This window comes from Danio rerio, chromosome 1 (assembly GCF_052040795.2).
Source record: "Danio rerio strain M-AB ecotype USA chromosome 1, GRCz13ab, whole genome shotgun sequence".
NCBI classification, from domain to species: domain Eukaryota; kingdom Metazoa; phylum Chordata; class Actinopteri; order Cypriniformes; family Danionidae; genus Danio; species Danio rerio.
The window spans coordinates 35,963,691-35,989,480 of record NC_141021.1 but is presented as its reverse complement, the minus strand read 5'-3'; the positions used below and the strand labels follow the sequence as shown (position 1 = coordinate 35,989,480).

Here is a 25,790-nt window from a genome sequence, read left to right as displayed (position 1 = left end):
CCATTAAAATCAATTAAAGTTTATTGCAACTTATTGCTCACATGCAAATGAACCTTTAAATGGGATAAAATGTTTATTATAGATATTTTTTTATTAGTTAGTATAGTTCAATATAATCCATTTGAGTGGAAATTTCATAAAAAAATCTGTAAACATTAAGTAACTATAATTAAAGTAATTAGTAAACCTATTTAGTAAGCATTTAGTAACGTTCGAGGTTACTAAAGTAACCCTTCGTTCCCCGAGGAGGGGAACGGAAGCACTAAAAGTGGATTTGATTGTTAAAATCCACGTATGGGAGATTCGGTTCAGAAGCTACTCGTCTGAAAGAGTATTGAACGGGCCAATTAAGAATGAATTGGCAGCGCAAGCCTGCGCAGGTGAGCGGCATAAGCAATCAACTGAGTATATAAGCTCACCTGGCGCCAGCAGACGCTATCCTTTTTAAGCTGAAGAGACTTTTAACAGCTAAGGGACAGTCATTATGGCGACGGAGTATAGTGCTTCCGTTCCCCTCCTCGGGGAACGAAGGGTTACTTTAGTAACCTCGAACGTTCCCCTTCGGGGGGAACTTCAGCACTATAAGTGGATTTGATTGTTAAAATCCACGTATGGGAGCCCATTGAAAGCGCCATAATGACTGCACCTTACCAACACCCACCATGAGAGAGCGGTCAGGCAAGCGTGACGCACCCAGATCACGAGAGGCGTGGTCCTCCAACGTGCCCATGGCCCTAACTTATCCTACTTCAAAGAAGTTTTACGGAATAGGTATCTTTTTTGGGAGTCGCTAGCGTCTAGATAATTCTAGGAATACACGACAGTACGTTGGGAAGCGTGCCATCCCAGTAGGGAGGACGCTGCGGAGACCATCCGCACCCAATAGGGGGAAACAAATGGAATTACATATGGACTAACCCTGAAAAGGGGGAGTGCGCATAAGAAGGTGGTTAGCAGATAGGGAAAGCACGGGTCCGCCCAGGGGGGGAACTTAACCGTGGCGGAAAAGCATATGGGGATCACCAGCGGGGATCGGCCATAGCAGGCACCTATACCCAAAACGCGGGCTGACCAGCGGGCAGACCTACTACGTAATGGGCCAGCAAGTGACTCCTCCGCTGAGTCAGTGCTGGGGGCCTCGAAGGAATCTGCAGGGCTCACCGAATGGGGAACTTTACTGACAGACAGGAGGGTGCACATCTCTCCGTGTTAGGGAAAAAAAGGCACCGCAAGCGTGTACAACACCTACCGAGTTGTTTCCTTAATCACCAAAGGTACCTAACACCCTTGAGGAAACCGGCTCCACTCGCAGATTATAAAATCTTGCAATGTGTTGGGTGTCGCCCAGCCCGCAGCTCTACAATGTCTGCTAAAGAGGCGCCACGCGCACACGCCCAAGAGGATGCAACGCTCCGAGTGGAGTGCGCATGCACTCCTGGAGGGCGCGGCTGGCCTCTGCTCAAATAAGCACATGAAATGGCCTCCACAATCCAGTGGGATAAACGTTGTTTAGACACGGCACTTCCCTGCTGCCGTCCGCCATAACCGACAAAGAGCTGCTCAGAAGATCTAAAGTTCTGAGTACGGTCCACATAAATGCGCAGAGCGCGAACTGGACAAAGTAAGGACAGGGCTGGGTCTGCCTCCTCCGGGGGCAGCGCTTGCAGGGTTACTACCTGATCTCTAAAGGAGTGGTAGGAACTTTGGGCACATAACCCGGGCGGGGTCTCAGAATAACGTGAGAATCCCGGCCCGAATTCCAGGCACGAGTCACTGACCGAAAATGCCTCCAGGTCCCCGACCCTCTTAATGGAGGCCAACGCGACCAGCAGAGCTGTCTTCAGGGACAGAAATCTTAAAGATACTGTATCGAGTGGCTCGAAGGGATCAAATCGCAGGCTCGTGTGAGGGCGAGATCCCAAGAGGGCATGAGAGGGGGGCGAGTTGGATTAATTCGCCTAGCGCCTCTGAGGAACCAGATGATGAGGTTATGCTTTCCCACGGTGCCGCCAGCCACCGCGTCATGGTGAGCGGAGATGGCAGCAACGTAAACCTTGAGAGTGGAGGGCGACAGCCTGCTGTCCAGCTTCTCTTGAAGGAAAGAGAGCACAACACTGATCTGGCAAGATCGGGGTTCTTCTCTGCGAGAGACACACCACTCAGTGAATAGACTCCACTTCAGGGCGTAGGCGCGCCTCGTGGAGGGGGCTCTAGCCTGAGTGATGGTATCAACCACCGCGGGCGGCAGGTTACCTAAGTCTTCCTCGCGTCTATGGACCACACGTGGAGGCTCCAGAGATCGGGACGAGGGTGCCAGACGGTGCCTTGTCCCTGAGAAAGTAGGTCCTCTCTCAAAGGGATCTGCCAAGGGAGGGCCGTCGCGAGGAGGGAGAGCTCTGATATCCAGGTTCGGTTGGGCCAGAGGGGCGCAACTAACAAAACCTGCTCCTCGTCCTCCCTGACCTTGCACATTAACAGCGCGATCAGGCTCACTGGGGGAAACGCATACTTGCGTACGCCCCGAGGCCAGCTGTGGGCCAGTGCATCCGTGCCGAGAGAGCCCTCGGTAAGGGGATAAACAACTGGCAATGAGCGCTCTCCGGGGAAGCAACAGATCGATCTGGGCCTCCTCGAATCGCGCCCATATCAGCTGGACAGACTCGGGGTGGAGTCTCCATTCTCCAGATTGAATCTGCTGCCGTGAGAGCACATCGGCTGCACGGTTGAGCATACCTGGGATGTGAATGGCGCGCAGCGACTTCAGCCGCGGGTGACTCCAGAGGAGCAGACGGCGGGCGAGCTGAGACATGCGGCGAGAGCGCATACCCCCCATGCGGTTGATATACGCCGCCGCCGCCGTACTGTCCGTCCTGACCAGCACGTGTTGCTGCCCCAGCGCCGGAAAAAACAGCGGAGTGCAAGGAACACTGCCAACAGCTCTAGGCGATTGATGTGCCATTGCAGCTGGGCACCTACCCACAGGTCCGCAGCTGCATGCCCGCAACACACGGCTCCCCAGCCTGTGCTGGAAGCATCTGTCGAAACAACAACATGACTGGACGCCTGTCCCAGAGGCACACCGGCCTGCAGGAACGAGGGGTCGTTCCAGGGGCTGAGGGTGCGGCGACACAGCGCAGTAACAGAGACTCGGTGTGTGCCCGCATGCCATGCGCGTCTCGGAACTCGATCTTGAAGCCAGTGCTGAAGTAGTCTCATATGGAGCAATCCGAGCGGCGTGACGGCCGCAGCGGAAGCCATATGCCCCAGGAGCCTCTGAAATATTTCAGTGGGACCACTAACTTGCTGTCGAGCTCCCTCAGACAGTTCAGCAGCAGGCGAGCGCGCTCTCCGGAGAGGCGCGCTATCATGGTGACCGAGTCCAGCTCCATCCCGAGAAAGATCCTCTGCACCGGGGCGAGTTAGCTCTTTTCCCAGTTGACCTGCAACCCCAATAGGCGGAGATGCTGGAGCACCTCGTCTCTGTGCGCAGTCAATTGCTCCCGAGAGTGGGCTAAAATCAGCCAGTCGTCGAGATAATTGAGTACGCGGATGCCCGCAAGCCGCAGAGGCGCTAGGGCACCCTCCGCGAGTTTGGTGAAGACCCGCGGAGACAGAGAGAGCCCGAAGGGGAGGACCTTGTACTGCCATGCTCGACCTTCGAACGTAAACCGCAGAAACTGACGGTGGCGTGGAAGAATGGAGACATGAAATACGCGTCCTTCAGGTCTATGGCTGCAAACCAATCCTGAGGACGAACGCATCGGAGGATGCGCCTCTGCGTAAGCATTCTGAACGACAGCTTGTGAAGGCAGCGATTCAAAACGCGCAGATCTAGGATTGGCCGTGACCCACCGCTCTTTTTGGGTACGATGAAGTACGGGCTGTAAAACCCGCTCTCCATCTCGGCTGGAGGTACCGGCTCGATTGCACCTTCGCCAGGAGGGCAGCAATCTCCTCTCGCAAGACAAGGGCGGACAGGGGATAGACCCTGGTGAAATACACGCCCGTAAACCTGGGAGGCCGTTTGGAGAACTGTAGTTCGTAGCCGAGTCTGATCGTGCGTATGAGCCACCGCGAGGGGCTGGCCCGCGCTAACCAGGCAGGCAGAGCCCTCGCTAATGACGTCATCGCAGCAATCGTTGACGTACCCGCGGAGGGGCAGCGAGGAGCGGGTGTGCTGATCCGGGGAGCGCGAGGGTCCCACAGAAGAGCTGGAGGAGAGCGATTCGCTCTGGCTCCGCAGCCTGACTCCGGAGGGGGGGCTTGGGGGCTGGGAGAAGGGAGACCGTCCCCCCAGCGCCCGTGAGCCGCTGGCGGAGCATGCAGACCCTGCGAGCTGAGAGGCGGCGCGTCCCAGGCTGGCAGGGCCTGCAGTGCCCGTGAGCCACTGGCGGAGTGCACCGAACCTACGAGCTAGAGAGCTGAGCTCAAACTGGCAGATTTCGGGCTGTCACCTCTGGAGAAGTGGAAAAGTGCCCTTTCATTTCATGGCAGTAAAAAGTGCCGTTGGAAATGGCACCCCGCCCTCCAGCGGGGAAAGAGCAAGTTCCCTCCTCTCCAGATGACCTGTCCCAGGGACGCTTCGCGGTCCGTTGCCAGACTTAGCGGCGTTCCGGGCAGGGGGAGTGGCCTGCTTCCGAGGTGCTCGACGCGCTCGCTTCGCCAGAGGCGAGTGCGGGGGCGGTGCAGCTCTCGTAGGCGGGCGCCTTCGGCGAGGAGCAGGTATGGATGGCACGGCGGGCGGAGCGGGCTTACGGGGCCGCCGATTAGACATCACCCATCGGACTGCTCTCTCACTGCCTCGAATTCCTGGGTGAATTCGCAGACTGTGTCGCCGACTAGCTTGGGATATGGGCGAGTCAAGAAAGCGGACTTTGTCAACTTCGCGCATATCACCAAGTTTTGTTAGAGGTGGGGCTTCTGGACCACTAGTGTGGACATCGTCCTCCCCGGAGCACACGCAGCGGACTTAGTAGTCCGAAGAGCTTAGTCGGCTGAGGTGCGAAGCTCATAAGCCTGGGTTGGACCCACCCTCGTGCAGCTCAGCCAGCGCCTGCGCTTGGTAGCGCTGGACGGTGGCTATCGCATGCAAGGCGGATGCAGCCTGGTCCGTAGCTTTGTAAGCTCTAGCTCCGAGGGAGCCGAAAACTCACAGGCTTTGGATGGGAGACAAAGCAGACCCCGCCAAGAAGAGGCGCTGTGCGGATTAACCGCCATAGCACACTCAACCTGAGGAATCGCCACATACCCCCTGGCTGCTCCACCACCAAGAGTGGTGAGGGTGGAAGGACACGCAGCACGAGCAGAAAAAGGTGCTCTTTAAGACCGCGCGAGCCTACTGTGCGTCGCCGGGAAGAAGGGAACGCCCCTCTAGTCGGTCCGGCCGCGGAGCTGGGGGATAAACCATCTCCAACCCACGGCCGAAGCAGCCCGGGAAAGCACGGCTAACACGTCCGTTTCAGTATCCGTTTTGACAGCGCTCACCTGCCCGAAGGGGGCGAGCGGGTCCGGATCATCGTCGGACAATGAAAGCCCACCCTCCGATGCCGCGGAGGACATCTGATCTCCGGTGACAGCGAGCATGAGAGCTACCATCTGATTAGACGGATCACTCCCAGCGCCCGAAGCTTGGATGGAGCGCTTGGAGGAGCGAGAGGTCCGCGAGCCCTTAGGCGGCGGATTATCTCTCGCTGGAACCCTCAGATCTGCCCGAGCGCCCGCTGCAGAACAGGAGGCGACTGGGGCGGCTTGCTCTCTCACGAGAGTTTGCCGCGATCTCAACTGCGCGACGGTCATGGCATCGTAGTGACGACATGAACCGCCCCCGAGCACCACATTAACATGCTGGACCCCCAAACATGTAATGCAGTGATCGTGCCCATCATCCGGAGCCAGGAAACCCCCGCAACCAGAAACGCACAGTCGGAGCGCCGTCCTGAAAAGGACGTGCTGCACGACTGTGTTGCTCTTTTAGGATGCTTTGCAACAATACGCACCGCTCTGGAGGACCGGACCCAAAGGGACGCCAGGCAAGGGAGAAACCCAGCTCGACCATCTGCCGCTGCGTGGACTCGCTCTGGACCAGGAGACACTCGTTCGCTCGAAGTGGCTGTAGACAGCAGGAGGAACCCTCATGAAGCTCGATCAGAAAAGTCTCTGAAGCGAAAAGGATAGCGTCTGCTGGCGCCAGGTAAGCTTATATACTCAGTTGATTGCTTATGCCGCTCACCTGCGCAGGCTTGCGCTGCCAATTCATTCTTAATTGGCCCGTTCAATACTCTTTCAGACGAGTAGCTTCTGAACCGAATCTCCCATACGTGGATTTTAACAATCAAATCCACTTATAGTGCTGAAGTTCCCCCCGAAGGGGAACCTTCTTTTGTTGTTGGATACAAAATCAGATGTTTTGAAAAGTGCTGGAAAACCAGCAGCCTTGGACCCAATCACATACACTTTTCTGCTTTGACAATGCAAGATGCACTGCCTTTTCAGTTGTCTTTAGAAAAGTACAATGCACTGGACTTTTTATGTTGCTAGGCAACCAATGCATCAGCTATTTTGGTGCTGGAGCATGTGATGTTTTACTTTTTTGTTGTGCTCAGATTTGATTTTTTGTTTATCAGGTGTCTGTCAAAAATGTGAATTGCAGCAGGCGGTCAAAATGTCAGGAACACAATATATAAAAGGAACCTCTTGTAAAAAAAATATATATATATATTTAAATAATAATGAAATAAAATGTTTGGTTTGTTTACCTTCAACTTCCTTTTTGGTATGTTTTAATACATATTTATTAGAATGATTTATTCTAAATGATTACTGTAAATAATATTTAAGTATTATTTTATAACCAATCCACATTCTTCAAAATATCTTATTTTGTAAAACAGTAAACAGTATAAACAACAACAACAACAACAACAACAACAACTTACTTATTTACACAACAAGTCACTTATTTAGTCACTTTTCAGTTTGGGTGAGCCATTTAAAGGGAAAATATTGAATAATTCTGAATGTTATATAATGAATGATGCATTTAAAAAAGCATTTATCGTATTAAAAAGTGCTGCAAGTTGTTTTTGGTTTTGTGAATCATTTGTGGGTTTGTTGACAAGTCTTGAAAGCCTAGAGCATGTAATTAAAGTTAGGTGGAGGTAAAATGGCAGAAATTGAGTACAGCACTTTTTGAATTGCCAAGAAGAAGTGGATAAGTGCACTTAAAGGACTAGTAAATGAGCCCTTATTAAAACTTAAAAGGGATATTTACTTGCTTAGTATATTTACTTGCTTTGCCAAGATCTTGTTGTTCTAATCCAAAGCTGTCCAGTATTTTCCAGTAAGTCGACACAAATGCATGTCAACATGACACAGACACCAAAAAGACCCCTTTAGGGTCTGTCAAACTATGTGGCAAAGAAATCCATCATATTCAGTTCAAAACCCTATTTATTTCAAATGTACTGATGATATTTAAGATGATTATTATATATTACACATTTCATTATTTGCATATAATGAGATTTTCTAAATAGTACAACAAATCAGATACATTAAGCATAGACTGAACATATGGACTTTATTATGGACCTAAACCTATTCATACACCAAAACACACCATCGTTTTAAGCAAAATAAAGCGACAACAATGATTATTTATTTGAAAAAAAAAGGCATGCACAAATATTCTAGATGAATTTGATTCACAACAAAAGCACAGTAACTGTACATGTCAAATACAGTAAAACTTGTAAATGCAATTCTTGAACTAGTTTAGTATCAAGGTAGACACGTACTTTTCAGATTATTCAATATACTGTAGAAGCATCCGTTCTAACTACTAAACAAAAAACAGTAAAGATGTAAACATTATAATAATCAAAGTAATTAATACATTACATTTCATATTTTTTTTACATTACAGGTCCTAAGTAATACTGTATGATGTTGTAATATAGGACAAATATCAACCTGGAACTTGCATTTAATAGAATTGAAAAAGAAAATAATTAAGTACACTAAATGTAGCAGATGCAGGCCTGCGTGCTGATAGTGCTGGATCTGAACAATGCAAAGCTCCTCGAGGAGACGGACTGTGAGCCAGATCTGGAATAAACCATCACTGTTTTTCTATTGACCGAGACACAAACTCTCAGACGGCGAGTTTCCCTTCCTAAGTACTAACAGGTGCGTATAACAGAAAGACATCCATATGATAATTCTAAAAAAGTTCAATGAGTCAAATGCAAACCAAGTCCAGTGTGTGAGAGCAGCTCAAATACATATTCAAACATTTTTCTCTTTAAAAAGAAGGGCATTTCTTGGTGTAGATCACTAAAAGCTGCTGTAGAGTTAAAGATAAAATGATTAGCCAAATTCTTTTTCAAATATTTTTACTCTTAAAAAAATCTAAAAATATTCATAAAAATGGCAGCTGAGGTTGCCATTTAAAAAAAAAGGGTACAATAAAAATGTATTTCTAAAGTACAGTTAAATTCCATATTTCATTCTACACACTACATATAACTACAACTTGTATGTGGCCACCATTTAACAGCAGGAAAAAACAAACAACGTTTCATTTGTCTTTTCTTTGTTTGACCCTAAAATAAAAATAAAATATAAAATAATAAGTATTATTATTGTTATATATATATATATATATATATATATATATATATATATATATATATATATATATATATATATATATATATATATATATATATATATATATAACTGTTTAGAAATTTGGATTTGGTCCTACAGCAATTTCAGATTTTAAAATATTTCTGAAATATTTATATTCTACGAAATACAGCACCTTCCCTTTAACAGTGAACTTCATTCATTAATTTTGCTTTGGCTTAATCCCTTTATTCATCAAGGGTTGTCACAGAGGAATGAACCACCAATTAATCCATCATATGTTTTACACAACTGATGCACTTCCAGCTGCAACCCAATACTGGGAAACACCCATACACTCTCTCACATTCACACATACTCATACACTACGGCCAATTCAGTTTAATTAATTCCCCTATAGCACATGTCTTTGGACTTTGGGGGAAACTGGAGCACCCTGAGGTACCCCCCACACCAACACAGGGGATAGTAACCTTCATTCATTCATTTTCTTGTCGGCTTAGTCCCTTTATTAATCCGGGGAATGAATGGCGGAATGAACCGCCAACTTATCCAGCAAGTTTTTATGCCCTTCCAGCCACAACCCATCTCTGGGAATCATTCACACACACATTCACACACACACTCATACACTACGGACAATTTAGCCTACCCAATTCACCTGTACCGCATGTCTTTGGACTGTGGGGGGAAACCGGAGCACCCGGAGGAAACCCACAAGAACACAGGGAGAACATGCAAACTCCACACAGAAACGCCAACTGATCCGAGGCTCGAACCAGCGACCTTCTTGCTGTGAGGTGAACGTGCTACCCACAGCGCAACTGCGTCACCGATAGTAACCTTAATTTTCCTAAATCCTTTCACTTCAGCAATAATATGATGATGGTTTCATTTCAAAAAGAGATCTTAAATCTGTAGCTATTTATGATTAACCAGCATTGCATTAATTTAATCTATTTATGCTGGAACAACATGAATGAAATGTCTGGAACCCTGTATTTTTATTTACAGTGTATGGGGAATTGCAGTTGATTTCCCAACAGATATTTATTTATTCATTTTTCTTTTCAGCTATAGTCCCTTTATCAATCATTTCACACAGCGGATGCCCATCCAGCTGCAACCCATCACTGGAAAACACCCATACCCTCTCATTCACACACATACTCTACGGACAATTTAGCTTACCCAATTCTCCTATAGTGCTTGTCTTTGGACTTGTGGGGGAAACCACAGCACTCGGAGGAAACCCACACAAACATGAAGAGAACATGCAAACTGCTGTGAGGTGACAGCACTACTGCGGAACCCCGCCGACCATTTAACAGCAAAATAAATAAATAAATAAATAAATAAATACAATTGTAAAAAACAATGTTTAATTTATCTGAAGTTTGGTCACTTTTTCTAAAATGTAAATTCTATTAGTAAAATAAAATTTGAAAAATAAATAAATAATTAAAAATAAAGAACGGCAAACAGTATAATTCTAAGACAGCAGGAGGGTTAAACTGCAGCCATTTTTTATTTATTTATTTATTTTTTTTGTGAATTGAACTTCAAATTTGAAATATAAATAATTTAGACATTTGGCTTTGGTATTTTTTTAAATGTCAAAATATTCATTAAATAACTATACTAAAAATACAATTACAGTACCTTCCCTTTAACAGCAGACTTCATTTTCCTAAATTCTTTCACTACAGCAATAATATGCTGAGTGTTTTGTTTAAAAAAGAGATCTTAAGTGAAGTTTATTTATAAATTTTTTTGAGAGAATGACATGCGTATGATTGCTTGCAGCCGGTCCCGCATTATTCAATTTATGATTCACCAATCTGACGATTTCTAAGCCACTATAAATACCCTACGTTTCATATAACAGCCATCTTCATTTTGAAGAATTCCCCTTCCACCCCTACTCCTCCTCCTTTGCTAGATGGGTGGCATGGTGGCCCAGTGGTTAGCACTGTAGCCTCACAGCTACAACATCAGTGGTTCTAGTCCTTACCAAGCCAGCTGACATTCCTGTGTGGAGTTTACATTTTCTCCCCGTGCTCACATGGGTTTCCCCGGGTTCCTCCAATCATCCAAAAACATGCAACTTAAATCAATTGACAAATCCAAATTGCCACCATAGACATGCTCCTAGTAGTTGGCATCTCTTAAGTGCAATCACTATCTGTTCATTAGCTACTACAGCAGGGGAGCTCTCGAGATCTACCTGAGCTCAAACTCCCCTCTCGCCTTGCAAACGGCATGAAGCCCCAGGCCTGAGGATCTTGTGAGCTTAAGGCTCTCTCCTGGGACAGCATGCCAAACAAGCTTTATAATCAATCATCAGCTAAGTGTGAACTCTTGAAATCCTATATATTTATGATTTATTAGCATTTTAGCTGAGATTGCCTATCCACAACTATGCTAAAAGCGATTTTGCTGCTTATTTAAACTACTTATTTAAAGTGAGCTTAAACAAAACAATTCTCGAGATTTTATTTTTTTGAAAAGAAAATTGTTTTATGTTCAAACCACTCAAATTTGTAAAGTTAGTTTAATCTATTTGTGCTGGGACAGCGTTAATGAATTGTCTAAAACCCTGCATTTTTGACAGCATGTGTGGAATTGCAATTAAGAGTTTAAGTTAAATTAGATTTGCCCGTGGATTTTTTTTCATATTATTTATCTATCCATTCATTTATTTTCCTTTGGCTTTTATTCATTCATTCATACATACTTGTGAAATATTTTATTTTTGCACTCCATTTCCCTGTTTCCATTTGTTGTTATACATTTGTAATAGATGTTGATGGCAGGTACATTTTCAGTCATAATCCACGTTTTGGTTTTCTCAGAATACAATTATGTTACAGTAATAGAAACACAATAGAGCACTTGTGTTAACACTATGAATGCAACCTGATCAAATAGGCTAATAAAAGTGAATAAGCTCAAAACATTCTAGACTATTTTAGACATTGATGTCTGTATTCAAAACCATCATATTGACAAAATACATCTTGAAAGAATAGTTAGCTCAAAAACCAACATTTTGTGGTTTAAAACTTTAAGAAATTTTTCTTGTGTTGAACTAAAAGGAAGATATTCTGAAGAATGTTGAAAAAAAGCAGCGACTGACATCCAAGAACAAAAATACAATGAAAGCCAAGGGCTGTTTTATTTGCCCTCAATGTTCTTTAGGATATCTTACTTTGTAGAAGAAAAGAAGAAGAAAAAAGTCAAATGATGAACAAACGATGACAGAATTAAATGTTTAGGTAAACTATCATTGACTACTTCATTCAAAAATGATTTCTACCACCTGTTCAAATTACAAATTTCAAATGAGCTGAATCAAAACAATTCTTGAGGTTTTTGTCGGGGCAGCTTATATTTTTCTGTTCGATCCACTTAAAATTGTACAAACAATTTACCAGTAGTTAACTTAATCGATTTGTGTTGGGGCAACATGAAGGAATTGTATACAACCCAGCATTTTAAAAGTGAGCCAGGTGTAAACAGGGCCTATAGTTCTGTCATCAATCATGTTTAGCATCCCGGTTGACTTATGAGTGCTCATTAATGCCCAATAGCAAGTGAAGGCAACATGAGGTGTAGCTGTTTGAAGGGTGGAGTTTCCTCCATGATGATATCCCGTTGTGTCTGTAGAGGTGGTCTGATGACAGGACCCTTTGATGTCATCACAACCTAAAGCCATTTCCTGCATTAGCCACTGTTGTTACGTGTCAATCAGAGGTGTCGCCCCATGGTTCTTTCTAAATTGTGTTTCTTTCATTCTTTACCTGTTTACGGGAGGTGAAGGGTTAAGCACTATGTACAGGTAGGTGCACAAGGGAGTAATGGTAGGTTTGCTTTTTTATGAAGTAGACTCTTAACACACTCAGCAGCTTTCAAGGTTCTTCGCTCCAAGCTGCAAATTCACATCAGGTTTGTTTCCAACACAGCAGCACTGACCCTGTAATTTCTTTCTCTCATAAATAAAGTATAACTCTGATGCAATGAACGAACAAAATCAGTCTTCTTGATCCACAATTCCACTTCGGGACAAAAAGGAGATTACAGAACATCATTCAGCGCTGCTGACTCTGCCAAAAAGTGTCATCATAGGTGAGTGCTGTGTCGACATATTAAGAATTAAAACAGCAGCTGCAAGTTTTCACATCGCAGAACATCTTTCAACAGGCGACGTCTCCAAATTGGGTTGGATTTGAGCAAACCAAACATACACTGAGGACTTTTTTCTTCAGTTGAACACTAAAGAAGATATTTTGAAGAAAAATGAAATCCACTGACAAAAAAAAAATAAAATGTAAAAGAATTTCAAACTTTTGAGAGCAGCAGGACGAGCACGAGCGTCTGTATTTTTTATTTTTTGGTCCAGGCTATTTCAAACAGAACCAATCACACCAGTTCTGTTTTCAGGCACGGATACTTTGCGCAAGGAACCGTTTCTTTTTGAAACTTTTAAACACATCAGCTATGCACGCAAAATTGAAGCCCCCATCAGTACGTCAGGATCGCTTGTGTCTCACCATGCGCATGATCACATATATACCACCACTTGTCCAAAATTTCACTTATGTTTATCTTTATAACTTTATAACTGAATGGGCTAATTCCTTGGCTCAAGTCGATTTAAATGCACCCTATGACGACATTTTCCATCATGAAAATGTTTTCGCTATTTAGAATTTTTTGTAAATCCTATTTAAACAAACTCGTTCTAAACTGTTCTAAAAGTTATGAAAATCAAGTTGATTAGACAAACCATTTTCGATTAACTTGCAAACAAATTTTACGTAGAGCTTGTGAAAATTGACTTAAGGTGTTTTTCCATAATGCATTGACGTATTGATGTACACCAAACTTGGTGTGTGTTATCACAACCATGGTCTGAAGTTAGCTGCAGCGTTTTGGCGCACTGCCTCCTAGTGGTCTGATGATACAAAAAGTTTTTTTTTTTTTTTTTGCTTATTACGTCTCAACCCTTTGTTCAAAACTTATAAGATTGGTCTTTTTACATCCGACAGAGCATGGCAAGTTGAATGATGTTTGGTTTAGTAGGCATTTCTGTGTGGAGTATGCACCTGTGTTCGCATGGGTTTCCTCCGGGTGCTCCGGTTTCCCCCACAGTCCAAAGACATGTGGTACAGGTGAAATGGGTAAGCTAAATTGTCCGTAGTGTATGTGTGTGAATGAGTGTGAATGGATGTTTCCCAGTAATTTGTTGCGGCTGGGAGAGCACCCGCGAGGTAAAAACATGCTGGATAAGTTGTCGGTTCAATCTGCTGTGGCGACCCCAGATTAATAAAGGGACTAAGCCGAAAAGAAAATAAATGAATGAATAAATAAATTCTATCAATAGAAATAATCCGAAATTTCTCAAATGACTTTTGAATAGTTTTGTCTAGTGTTATGAGACTGGTTTTGCAGATTCCTTGTATTATACAAGCTGCATCCCAAATCGCAAACTTATGCACTATTCTATGCCATTTTGTAGTATAAATAGTGTAAGTAGTGCGTTGAAAACTCTTAAAATAGTTAGTGCACATTAATAACCCGGATGATGCACTCATTCGACCGGTATAAGTAAGTGTGTAATGATGGACACTTCACGCACTCAACGACCACTGCTTTGTTCACGTAGCGAAAGGGACGGAACTATCAGGCGCAAATGTTTTTTTTTTCTTTATTTTTTTTGCAATGTGAAAGCGAAATTCTCCTACGAGAGATTATAGCGCCGCCCGATGGTGAATGCGGTAATACTCGCAGCAGGTATTATTTGGTACTTTGTTAATTTATTTCACTAATTTGGCAACCGCCAAACATCATCAGGGAAACGGGTTAAATTTTCGCTTAGTGAAAAAACATTAGTGTTGCATTTGGGACGACACTACATACATATACTATGCAGTTGAGTGTGTAAGTCCAAAAGTACATAGTGCATGACTGCATAGTGTATGGTGTGCCATTTGGGACTCAGCTCCAGAGAACATTGATATAATTTACTCCCTAATCGACACGACTTCCTGTTCACCATTTTCATTAGTTTGAAAATCTGTTATTTTGAACTCACCATAGATTGTTAGTCCAATTTCTACCAAATTTGGCTTAGACCATTCTGCCAAAAAGTCATAATTTTCCAGTTGCTCTGTAGCTTGTTGTTGAGCTCGTTTACGATGTGGCCGCTCGGCTGCTTGGCCCCAATAATTGCTGCTTGCAACCATATTTATTATTATTTTCATAATAGTTTATGCACTTTTTTCTTATCGAAAAAAAAAAAAAAGTTTATCCTACTCAGTTGTCTGTATTATAATTTATTTGAAATATTCTAAAATGTGCATAAAAATGGGTGGATGGAAACATAATGTAGCTGATGACTGGATTTGAAGTTTTGGGTGAACTATCTCTTTAAATGGAAATGTCATTTATGTCTTAAAACTAAAGCGTTTTTATGCTTTCCTGTCACGTGGAAATATATTATGCAGAACCGCCAAAGTGCGGAGGTGAACACAAATACTATACCATACATTAAAAGAATTTCCTACACCAGGTTGGGGACAGATCCATCGTGCAGCCATTTAGAGGACCGTAAGGGAACTATTAAGTTCAATTAGTCTGTCCCAGCGGTGTGTCTGACAGGACTAAACGTCATTAAAATGTTTAAACTGTAGTCAGATTTTACAAGGAGCAGAGCGAAGAAAGAAAGTTATGTTTGAACATTTGACTACGGCTGAAGTCAAACCACAGGGGCAAGAGAGTGAAATAACCTCTTAAAAATGCAATAGTCTCAATGGATGAGATCATTCATCTGCTTTTGCTGGGAAGGAGTGATGCTAATTCGTTCTGTTAACTGCTTATGTACTTTTAATGTTAATACTTAAGCAAAATAAACTATAAAGGGACTAGCTGAGGGAAATAGGAGCATATCAAATTGAAACACTTAACTGTGGGTATATAGGAACATTATATCACAATAAAAGGTTTAATCATTTCCATTATGCATGTTTGGTAGTTTTAAAGGTTTCTGAGGAATGAGTATATGGCTTGGTGTCATCAGACTGAAAGTGTGTTTACACTAGTCGTTATTTTTGGTGGTTTTGGCCACAAACTAAAACAGACATTGTCAGTTTGGATTGAAATTGTATATATTTTTCAGTTATTTAAGTCTGAAAGTTAACATATTAAAGAACACAAGTTTAAATTCTGCTAAATGTGATTGATGTATGTGTGTATATGTGTGTAATGGTGATTTTTACACTACCAAGGCAGCCATTTCTGAATAAATAAAGTTTTAATAATTCAATACTAATAATTATAGAATTCTAGTATTTCCGGAATTAGGAAAACAATGGTAACACTTTATTGGGATGGTTCATTTGAGCATTAGTAGACTGTCTGCTTAATATCTGTTGATACTGCTTCTTCAACAGACATTTAACTGACTATAAGAAACTTTGCAAGTAGATGTCAATTTACAACAACCCTAACCCCAACCTAACAGTCTGCTTATAATCTAATGAGAATTAGTTGACATGTAGATACAATGTAACTTAAATTCAATAAACGGACCATAAAAAAAAAAAAAAAAAAAAGTTAGATCTTTCCCTCACAGTCATGAAGACCTGCTGCAAGATGACACCATTTTTGATGCCTGAACTTAACTCTAGTGCTAGCTTAATGATTAATCGTGACTTATCAAATACAAAAGTTTATATTACATTATAAATGTGGGTGTAAATGTATCATTTGTGAATCCACACACACACAACATTTGAAATTTCAACACAAACTTGAAATTCTTGATTTTGATTGGCTGGAGGGTGAGCATTAAATCCTTTGAAATGAACAGTTAGTTCCAGAAAAGACTGTAGCATACACAAGACATGTTACTCATATAGTTTTGAATGGGGAAAAGTGAAACAGTAAATATGGTGAATGAAGCCCTGCCTAATAGTACAGGAGCACTATTCTTAGAGAATACTTTCGTCATAGACATAAGAAATATATCAACATAAAGCCTGAAATCAAAGTTTTTTTTTGGGTTTGTAATCTGTATGAAACAAACGCGATGTACAGTCCATCCTGTCAATCGCACATCACATGACAACAAATACTCAAACGCCCACAAACTTGTAAACAAAGAGTCGCTGTCATTTCTGCAGGAGATTTGTCATCAGTACAAAGTTGTGAATTCAGAAGATCGGCGAGATCTGGCAAAGCATTATTCCAGAGGATGGTGTGTAAAACGTCTATAAATGTGGTTGGTGTTGTGATCTTGTTTATTTCAAGTGCGCATAGCTTGGGCAACCAGAAACAAAGCTGATTTTGTTTGATTCGAACGTTTAGAAATGATGAATGCTGTTTAATTTTATTGGTGGTTGCAAATATGTAATGTAATCGTAAGCTTGGTAAACAGTTTTGGAGAATTTAAAATTTAACCTTTTAAAATGACTGAGTATACTGCCCAAGAAGCGTTTCAAAGATGGCCGCCAAGTGAAATGACTTGCTTTAAAGGGACTTTGGTTCCAGTCAGTTTTGATCACAGTTTGAAATAAATACACTTCTCACAAACATTAGTAGTAACCATAACAACTGCTGAGTGATAGTTGCAGGATTCTCCTCATGTGCATTAGGCAGTTATGCACCTCTACGTCATTGATTCTCCCACATATGATACATGTTTTTACAAAATTAAGTCACACTTTATTGTGAGGTATAAATTCTACTTTATACTAAAAAAAAAACCTGAATTAAAGATTTTTACCTTATAAAACCAATTGATGTAATTGACTTTAGGATGTCTTGTGACAATGTCTCTATTTTGGTTTGTTTAGTTGTCTGCCTGGTACATGTACTCATACTTCAGCTGAATTGATGCTATTATCTGTTGAGAGGGCTTTCTGCTTGTTTTTCACAAAAAGGCTTGGATGGCAGCATTCACACTTAACATTTTAAAACAATCAAATGTGCTGATAACCCATCTCAAAAGAATAAAAAGCCTGGTGAGAGTTTGAAAAAGTTGTAACAATAAATAAGCAGCATCTCTTAGTCCACATGAAAAGTTTGTTTTATTTTCATGGATATAGAATATTGCAGACTTTTCTCAAGTTTTCGTAACAGCTTAGTTGCAGGTAACATTGCACTTTGTACCATCTCAAATGCACCATCAATGTTCAGAAGGCAATAAAAGGAAACTACTGAATAAGAAAAAAATAAAAGTATAAAATCCTATGCTGGGGTTTGTGTCCATTTTTTTAAGTTCATAGAACTCTTTTTTTTTTGCTGTTGTAAACAATATAAAATACAATCTTTTCTTTCAAACAATTGTAAAAAAAAGAACACAGTAAAATTAAGAATACAGCACAACATTTTTTTTCACACAGGGTTCAACAACAAAAACAGTAACGTAAAAAAAGACTAAACCCACACGATGGTAACAGCTGTCCTTATGAAATCTGCAAATTGCTTTCATTAGTATAAATTTGCATCCACAATTTTGAAAAGAATAGCCATTTCAAGAAATGACTTTCAGTAGACAATACGATGATAGATCACTGCTTAAGAAGACAGCACAGTTAACACAAAAACAGAAGAAAGAAACAGGAATTGTTTCTAACATACACTCAGTAGCTACAGTACATTTCTAAAGCATTTCACACCATAGTCAGTTCTCTTCCCATTACGCAAGGCTTTCGATCGGGCAAACATGTATTAAGAAGTAGCAGTACAAAGCAATGTAAACTGTGTTTGCTAAATTCACCCCCATATCAACGAAAGGCAACTTTAGAAAACACCTGGCTAGCATTTTTTTCTTTAAGTCTTATGCACTTAACCAATTAGTGAACACATAAAGCACGGTGTAAAGCACGACCAACAATGAGTATGTGATAATACAAGCGTTAATGCTGATTTATGAGTTACCTACAGGATTGTGAGGTCAAGTTTGATTAGGTAAGTGCTACTGTACCTCTACTTTCCCTGGTATTCTTATTCTGACATCCTGGCAGGAATGTGTTGAAAAGCTCTTTGGAATCTTGGGACTTTTCACACAGAACATGGTTTTGTGGTCTAAATGCAAAACGCCACAATGGTATAATTGAAATAAAGTCGATGAATGAAAATAAGGCAGTGTCATGAAACACCTTTTTAAAAATGTTGACCGTGTCTTAAAAAATGAGGTGTTCAAGAAAAAAAGAAAGAAACGAGGCACAGCAGAGCTGTCAAAGACACCATGTTTACATAGAAAATCAATAAAAAAGCAGCAAAGCACAACACACAAAAACATTCTGTGTGTACTAGCCTGTTTCACACTGCACACATTTATTATGGTGCCCACATCCATGAAATCCCTTAAAGTGCCACATAAAAAGACTATACAAAGAATAGATTAAATTATATTCCAATATTTACTTTATTAAATTCCTGAAATTATATGAATGTCACAATCCAATTGTTAAGATTTATCTCAATTATGACCAAAAATAAATAAATAAATTAAAACCTGACAAAAAAAAAAAAAAAAAAAAAAAAAAAAACTTTCCATGACTGTTTTCTTTTCTTTTTTTATGTGACAGAAATGGGCTCAGATTACACACAAAACTGGAGTGATCTAGGGCTGCATGATATTGGGGACAAAAACAATCAAACAAAAAAGTTATTTTGTTATGTAATGTATGAGTGAAGTTTCATAAACTAATTTTGAGAGGAGCATGTGATATGATTGAGCACGACTGGCTGTTCATCTGTTTTCAGTAATAATCCAATCAGAGTGATCTAAGTTTACAACAAATGGATCATTTTTTCCCTACTGCTTCATCTTCATTTTGGAAGAATCCCACCTTCCACCCCATCTCCTCCTTTTTCTCTTTTTTTTCTAAGGAGGAGATATCGAGACCTACCGGATCTCGGATCCCCTAAATGCTTAATGACCAGTAGGGTGCCTTAAAGCTTAAGTATTATGAGCTCAGAGTGCTTTCCCAGCATGCCAAACCTGCTATTAACGCTAAGCATATCTAAGTGGGAACTCTTAAATATGTATATTGCGATATATATAATCATATATAATTACACAAGATGACGTAAATAACTCTATTTTGAAATAATTTCAAATTTTATTCTGACTGGGATGATTTCACATTGGAGTGCATCTGTATAAACCAAAATAAACTAATTACAAGCGCAGACCAATAAAAACAACAACGATAAAAACAAAATACAGCTTTTTGCTTTAGGTAAAGTTTTAAAACTTTTCTGTTGAAAAAGTATTGACATAAATTGATTAATCAAAAATAGCACTTGTATGAATACTTTACAAGTTACAAACGTGAACTCAAACAACGTGTGCTCCAAAAATTCAAAACACGTCCAAATGCAGATCTTACTCTATAAGTGTTAAACTTCACAAATCACATGTGTTATGAACTGTGCTTTGCGCTTAATTATAAATGTAAATGAACATGCGCTGTAACTATATATAACAGATTTACACGTTACATTATTGATTAGGAAACGATATATTGTGCAGCCCTAGAATGAACTATTCACCTATTGTGAAAATAAAAAAAAGTTAAAGTAGATGATTTACAGACTTGCAGTTTATTTGTTATTTTGCATCTGTTGTAGATATTTGAATATGTCCCACCACAATCTGAAATATTTTACTTTGATAATTGTAAAAAAAGGCATGGCTGTTATTAAATAAAACACTAATAATAGTAACAGTAGTGCTGCCAGTGTAAAAAGCACAGAGTTGCGTCTAATCAAGCGTGCAGTGTGAAACAGGCACAAGTGTCATATATATACCATGTAGGATGAAAACATCAACACAGCGAGTTCAGATGATCAGAAAATAATATTTCCCAAGCTTAAAGCTCTGATAGAGCAAGCTTTTCCAATTATAAAGTTATCTAGATCACAACAACAACAACAAAAAGACCATACATGTTCAGGTCTAAGTGAAGACCTCATCTTGATCCAGCAAAAGGAACCTTTGATATTACTAATATAAAATGATGTTTAAAAACTTTAGATTTGCATAATATAAAGAGACCCAGGCTGTGCTGAATAATGCTGAAGTGATAGACAGTTTCCTCATTTTCTTTTATGATGATAATTATGATAATAGTGATCACAAGAAGTCTGTTGGTTTCTCAAGTGTGCAGAACTCAGGGACCGACAGGAAGAACATGCATATAATAATGCAACTAGAACCATTAAATGTCCCCTGAATGCTTTAAATGTCAGCTCTGAGTCTTTGTCTTTTAACAGTCCTGTCTTTTTAGGCATTGAAAATGACTTTCCTTTTAGAAGTTCTTAAAAATTTCCAGATCTTTCGCTGGTACCGGTGTGTCCTTCTTCCACTCCTCATCTGGATAGGAGTCAAAGTTGGATGTGTCTCCCTCGTGGGACACCTTTGGAACTATGGGTGGCTGTCGAACAACCAGGAGAAAATTGTTCAAGAAACATTCATATGCAGTTAAATATACACTACAGTTCAGTGGTTTGAGGTAAGTGCAGATTAGAAGAGATTTATAGGGCCCTATCATACACCTGAGGCAATAAGGCAATAATAATGCTATTTTTATACTAGTACAACACTAATTTTACCGTTTTGTACCACGTTGTTTAAATAGCAAATTCATTTACACTACTTTGTGGACTCATGGGTGTGCTTTTTTCAGTTTATTCATGACAGCTTGCTTTTGTATAAAGCTATTCTTTTTATTATTCAAATTATTATTTATTATGTGCATATTTATATTTGCTTTATTAAAAACAAGCTTTGATTTGTCAAACTGTCATGTTTTGAACCACATGGGGCAATAGGAAGTGTCTTTGGATATACTGTAACTTGTTTTTTGACCACACTGTGTTATTATTGTTCATTTACACTGGTTTGCTAGGAATTTGAACTAAATTTAAAAATAGTTTTGAAATGAATTTTGCGAATAACAAACAAAACTAAATATGTAGACTAATAAATTTCTTCAGTGGAGTGCGTATAACACCATTTCATTATCCACGAATTATAGGAGTAAAGAGTAAAAGTAAAGAGAAAGAGAAAGTAAAAAGGCAGAACAGAGGAGGCTCTTTCTTTATCCTCACGCTGCAGATGGTCTGTTTAACTGTTTTTCCACTTACAAAGTCTGCCATGTAAATAGTAAATGCGCCGTGGCGCGACGCAACTGATCCTTAAAGGTAATGGGAGATGAAACTCTGATTGGTTTATTCTCAAAGCACATCCATAACTCATTAAGAGAATTAGCAAAACCCTGATAGACCATGTGCCGCAGCACCAACTATATTTTTCCGTCCTTAAAAAATCAAAAGTGGATTCAGATACGTTCTTAATGCTTTTTGTGCCTTTGTGCCTAGATTGTTAAAATAGAGCCAATAATATTATAAAGCACTAAACTAATCAGAATTGATATGTATAATGTTACAAATTATTGAAATTTAAATAAACACTTTTAGGTCAACACGATGGCGCAATAGGTAGTGCTGTCGCCTCACAGCAAGAAGGTTGCTGGTTCGAGTCTCGGCTGGTATTTCTTTGTAAAGTTTGCATATTCTCCCTGTTTTCTCACGTGGGTTTCCTCTGGGTGCTCCGGTTTCACCCACAAGTTCAAAGACATGCAGTATAGGTGAATTGGGTAAGCTAAAATTGTCCGTAGTATATGTGTGTGTGTGAGTAAGAATGTGTGTATGGGTGTTTTCCAGTAATGGGTTGCAGCCGGAAGGGCATCCGCTGCGTAAAACATATGCTGGATAAGTTAGCGGTTCATTCCACTATGGGGAACCCAGATAAATAAAGGGACTAAGCCAAAAAGAAAATGAATAAATAAACACTTTTATATCTTTTTATCATAATATTTCAGTTTCCACAAATATATGTATACCAATGATTTGCCTCCTTGATATATATTTGGCTGCTGAGGAACAGCTTTTTCCCCAGAGCTGTCTCCCTCTTGAACTCTGCCCCTCACTGACTCTCTCACCATAGTTTTTCAATAACTGCACTTTATAACTTATACCTGTATCCTACACTTGCTGCTATTGCACTGCTGATTAGACCTAAACTGCATTTCGTTGCATTGTACTTGTACATGTGTAATGACAATAAAGTTGAATCTAATTTAATCTAATCTAATCTAATTTTCATCACTAATCATAATAAGAAAACTTTCATGGGCACTAAAAACAATGATCAATGAAATATTATGCATCACTAGGGAACAGAATACTGTCTGTTTTGCCATCTGTTGAATAAATTACATTTTTGGAATATTTTAAACAGTATTATTTAAAATGATTAATGAATGATTAAAATGATTATTTTAAAATATTATAATACGATTCACAAAATTCCATTTTGTGACTGCGTTTAATATATATATATATATATATATATATATATATATATATATATATATATATATATATATATATATATATATATATATATATATATATATTAAACGCAGTCACAAAATGGAATTTTGTGAATCGTATATATATATATATATATATATATATATATATATATATATATATATATATATATATATATATATATATATATATATATATATTATAATCAAAATATAATTAAAAAAATTCATATACAACAAAACCATATTAAATGCAATTATGGTTTGTGAAAATAAAACATGGGATAAATAGCCCATTGTCTTTCAGCTTAATGGATTTATTTCTGACAATATGTGATCATGCTAAATACTAAATTACACTAAAAACTAAATTAAATATTATAATTTAAACAATAAAACATTTATTGATGTAAAATAGGTCAAACCTGATGGTTTGAACTTAAAATTACAATTAATTATTTGAATATTAATTACGATTAATCGTTGTTGGCTGCACTGTAACCCTCACTTTAAGTCTTTTATTATATCATCAAACAATTATTCTCATATGCTCTTATTCAAGTCCACTCAAAATATGCCCACAAAGAGGATTTATAAACTGTTGTTACACTGAATAATATGTATTCTGTAGGAGTCATTTAAAAAAGCATAGATAACTATATATTGTGCTTTTAATGTACGGTATTTTTTTAAAGAAATAAATACATCACAGTTCACATGACTGACAGAACTGTTTTTGATCTGTAGTGAATAATTTAGGTTTGCAGCTACTAAAGACATTAGTAAACCTTTAGAGATGTTTTGGATAGAGAGTGAAAACAGGATCAGTAAATAAAATGTAAGAAAGCATCAATCCAATGTGGCAAATAATATTTTGTAAATGTCTATATGAGAGAGCTGTTGTGCTCACCTTCAGCTTTCTACAGGGTACAGACTCCCAGTTTACTGACTTAAACCATCTGTGCTTTTTCACATCATCGGCTCCATTCTGGAAGACAAAAAACATTATGCAGTAATGGGATTGATTGCTATGACTGAATGAACATAAAAGCAGATTAATGTCTTACATTTTGAAACAAACCTCAACAGTTTAAACCACATTACAGTGTTCTTCAAAGAATAGATCTAATCAAAGCATTTAGCATTATGCACTTTATTTGACTATGCAACTCTACTGTATTTCTCTGTACTGTCAGTTTCTTCGAAAGGAACAGAAAGTGGGTCAAACAATGCTAACTGCAGTCTCCTTCTATAAACCTCAGAATTTGGGCCACGTATTGCACTGTGGGACTATAAGAGAGACACACTGTGGGATTAAAAAGAGACACACGGACTGAAGTAGAATAACAGATATGTGCACTTGTGAATGAGCTCTGCCAGCAGGACCTGGCCTTGCTGTGGAAACAGTGCAAACACAGCTGTGATTGGCCTGCCGGCTCTTAAACTCTCATTGTCTGCAGTCAGAGGATAAAAGAGAAGAAAAGAAAGAAGTGCTAAATTAACAACAGAAGCATCCAGTCTGCAAAGTCCACCCAAATGACATTTTTCCTCCAAAACGTCTTCGAGTTTTGTCAAAAAACGGGTTCTACTGCACCCAACCCGGTCTGATCTGTTATCTTACCGGAATTCTTTGCATGGGAGATGGTTGTTCTTACAAAGAGGCTAAAGATCATGGCCTCTAGGATGTGTTGCTAGAGCACTTTTAGAAGTCAGAGATTTAAAATTAGTGAAAAAGAACAAATAATTAAAAAAAAATAATAATACATTTAAATATACAGTAAAGTCTGAATTATTAACCTCCCTGAATTATTAAATCACTTGTTTATGTTTTCCCCGTTTTTTTTTTCAACACATTTCTAAACATAATAGTTTCAATAACTCATTTCTAATAACTGATTTTTTTTCTTTGCCATGATGACAGTAAATAATATTTGACTAAATATTTTTCAAGACACTTCTATACAGCTTAAAGTGACATTTAAAGGCTTAACTAGGTTAATTAGGTTAACTAGGCAGGTTAGGGTAATTAGGCAAGCTATTGTATAGCGATGGTTTGTTCTGTAGATTAACGAGAAAAAATATAGCTTAAAGGGGCAAATAAAATTTTCTTAAATGGGTGTTTAAAAAATAAAAAAATAGCTTTTATTCTAGTCAAAATAAAACAAATAAGACTTTCTCCAACAGAAAAATATTATCAGACAAACTGAAAATTTCCTTGCTCTGTTAAACATCATTTAGGATACACACACACATATACATATATACATATATATATATATATATATATATATATATATATATATATATATATATATATATATATATATATATATATATATATGTGGGAATTTTTGCCCATTGGGAATCGTTTTGGGAATTCCCATTTGGGAATTTTTGCCCATTCCTCTTTGCAGTACCTCTCAATCTCTAGCAGATTGGATGGGAAGTGACAGTGCACAGCCATTTTCAGGTCTCTACGGAGATGTTCAATATAATTTAGGTCTGGGCTCTGGCTGGGCCACTCAAGGACATTTACCGAGTTGTGAAGCCACCCCATTGATATTTTGGTGGTGTGCTTTGGATCATTGTCCTGCTGGAAGATGAAATATTGCCCCAGTTTGAGATCATGAGCACTCTAAAGCAGATTTTCATTCAAGATACCTCTGTACATTGTTGCATTCATCTTTCCCTCTATCCTGACTAGTCTTCCAGTTCCTGCTGCTGAAA

General features: G+C 39.7%; 1 protein-coding gene across 2 annotated transcripts in view; it reads right to left on the bottom strand.

Moving 5' to 3' along the window:
- Positions 1 to 17,722: 17,722 nt before the first annotated feature.
- The window catches only part of prkx (protein kinase X-linked), a 62,337-nt gene continuing 54,269 nt past the window's right edge, over positions 17,723 to 25,790 (bottom strand). The window contains exons 7-8 of one of the 2 annotated variants that reach the window (XM_087237322.1): positions 23,974 to 24,051; positions 17,723 to 21,101 (exon numbers count right to left, since the gene is read on the bottom strand). In XM_087237322.1, coding sequence (XP_087093448.1) covers positions 20,976 to 21,101; positions 23,974 to 24,051 — 204 coding nt within the window. In that variant the 3' untranslated portion in view covers positions 17,723 to 20,975. The remainder of the gene's footprint in view (positions 21,102 to 23,973; positions 24,052 to 25,790) is intronic. The other variant, XR_015476661.1, reaches the window with a different exon arrangement.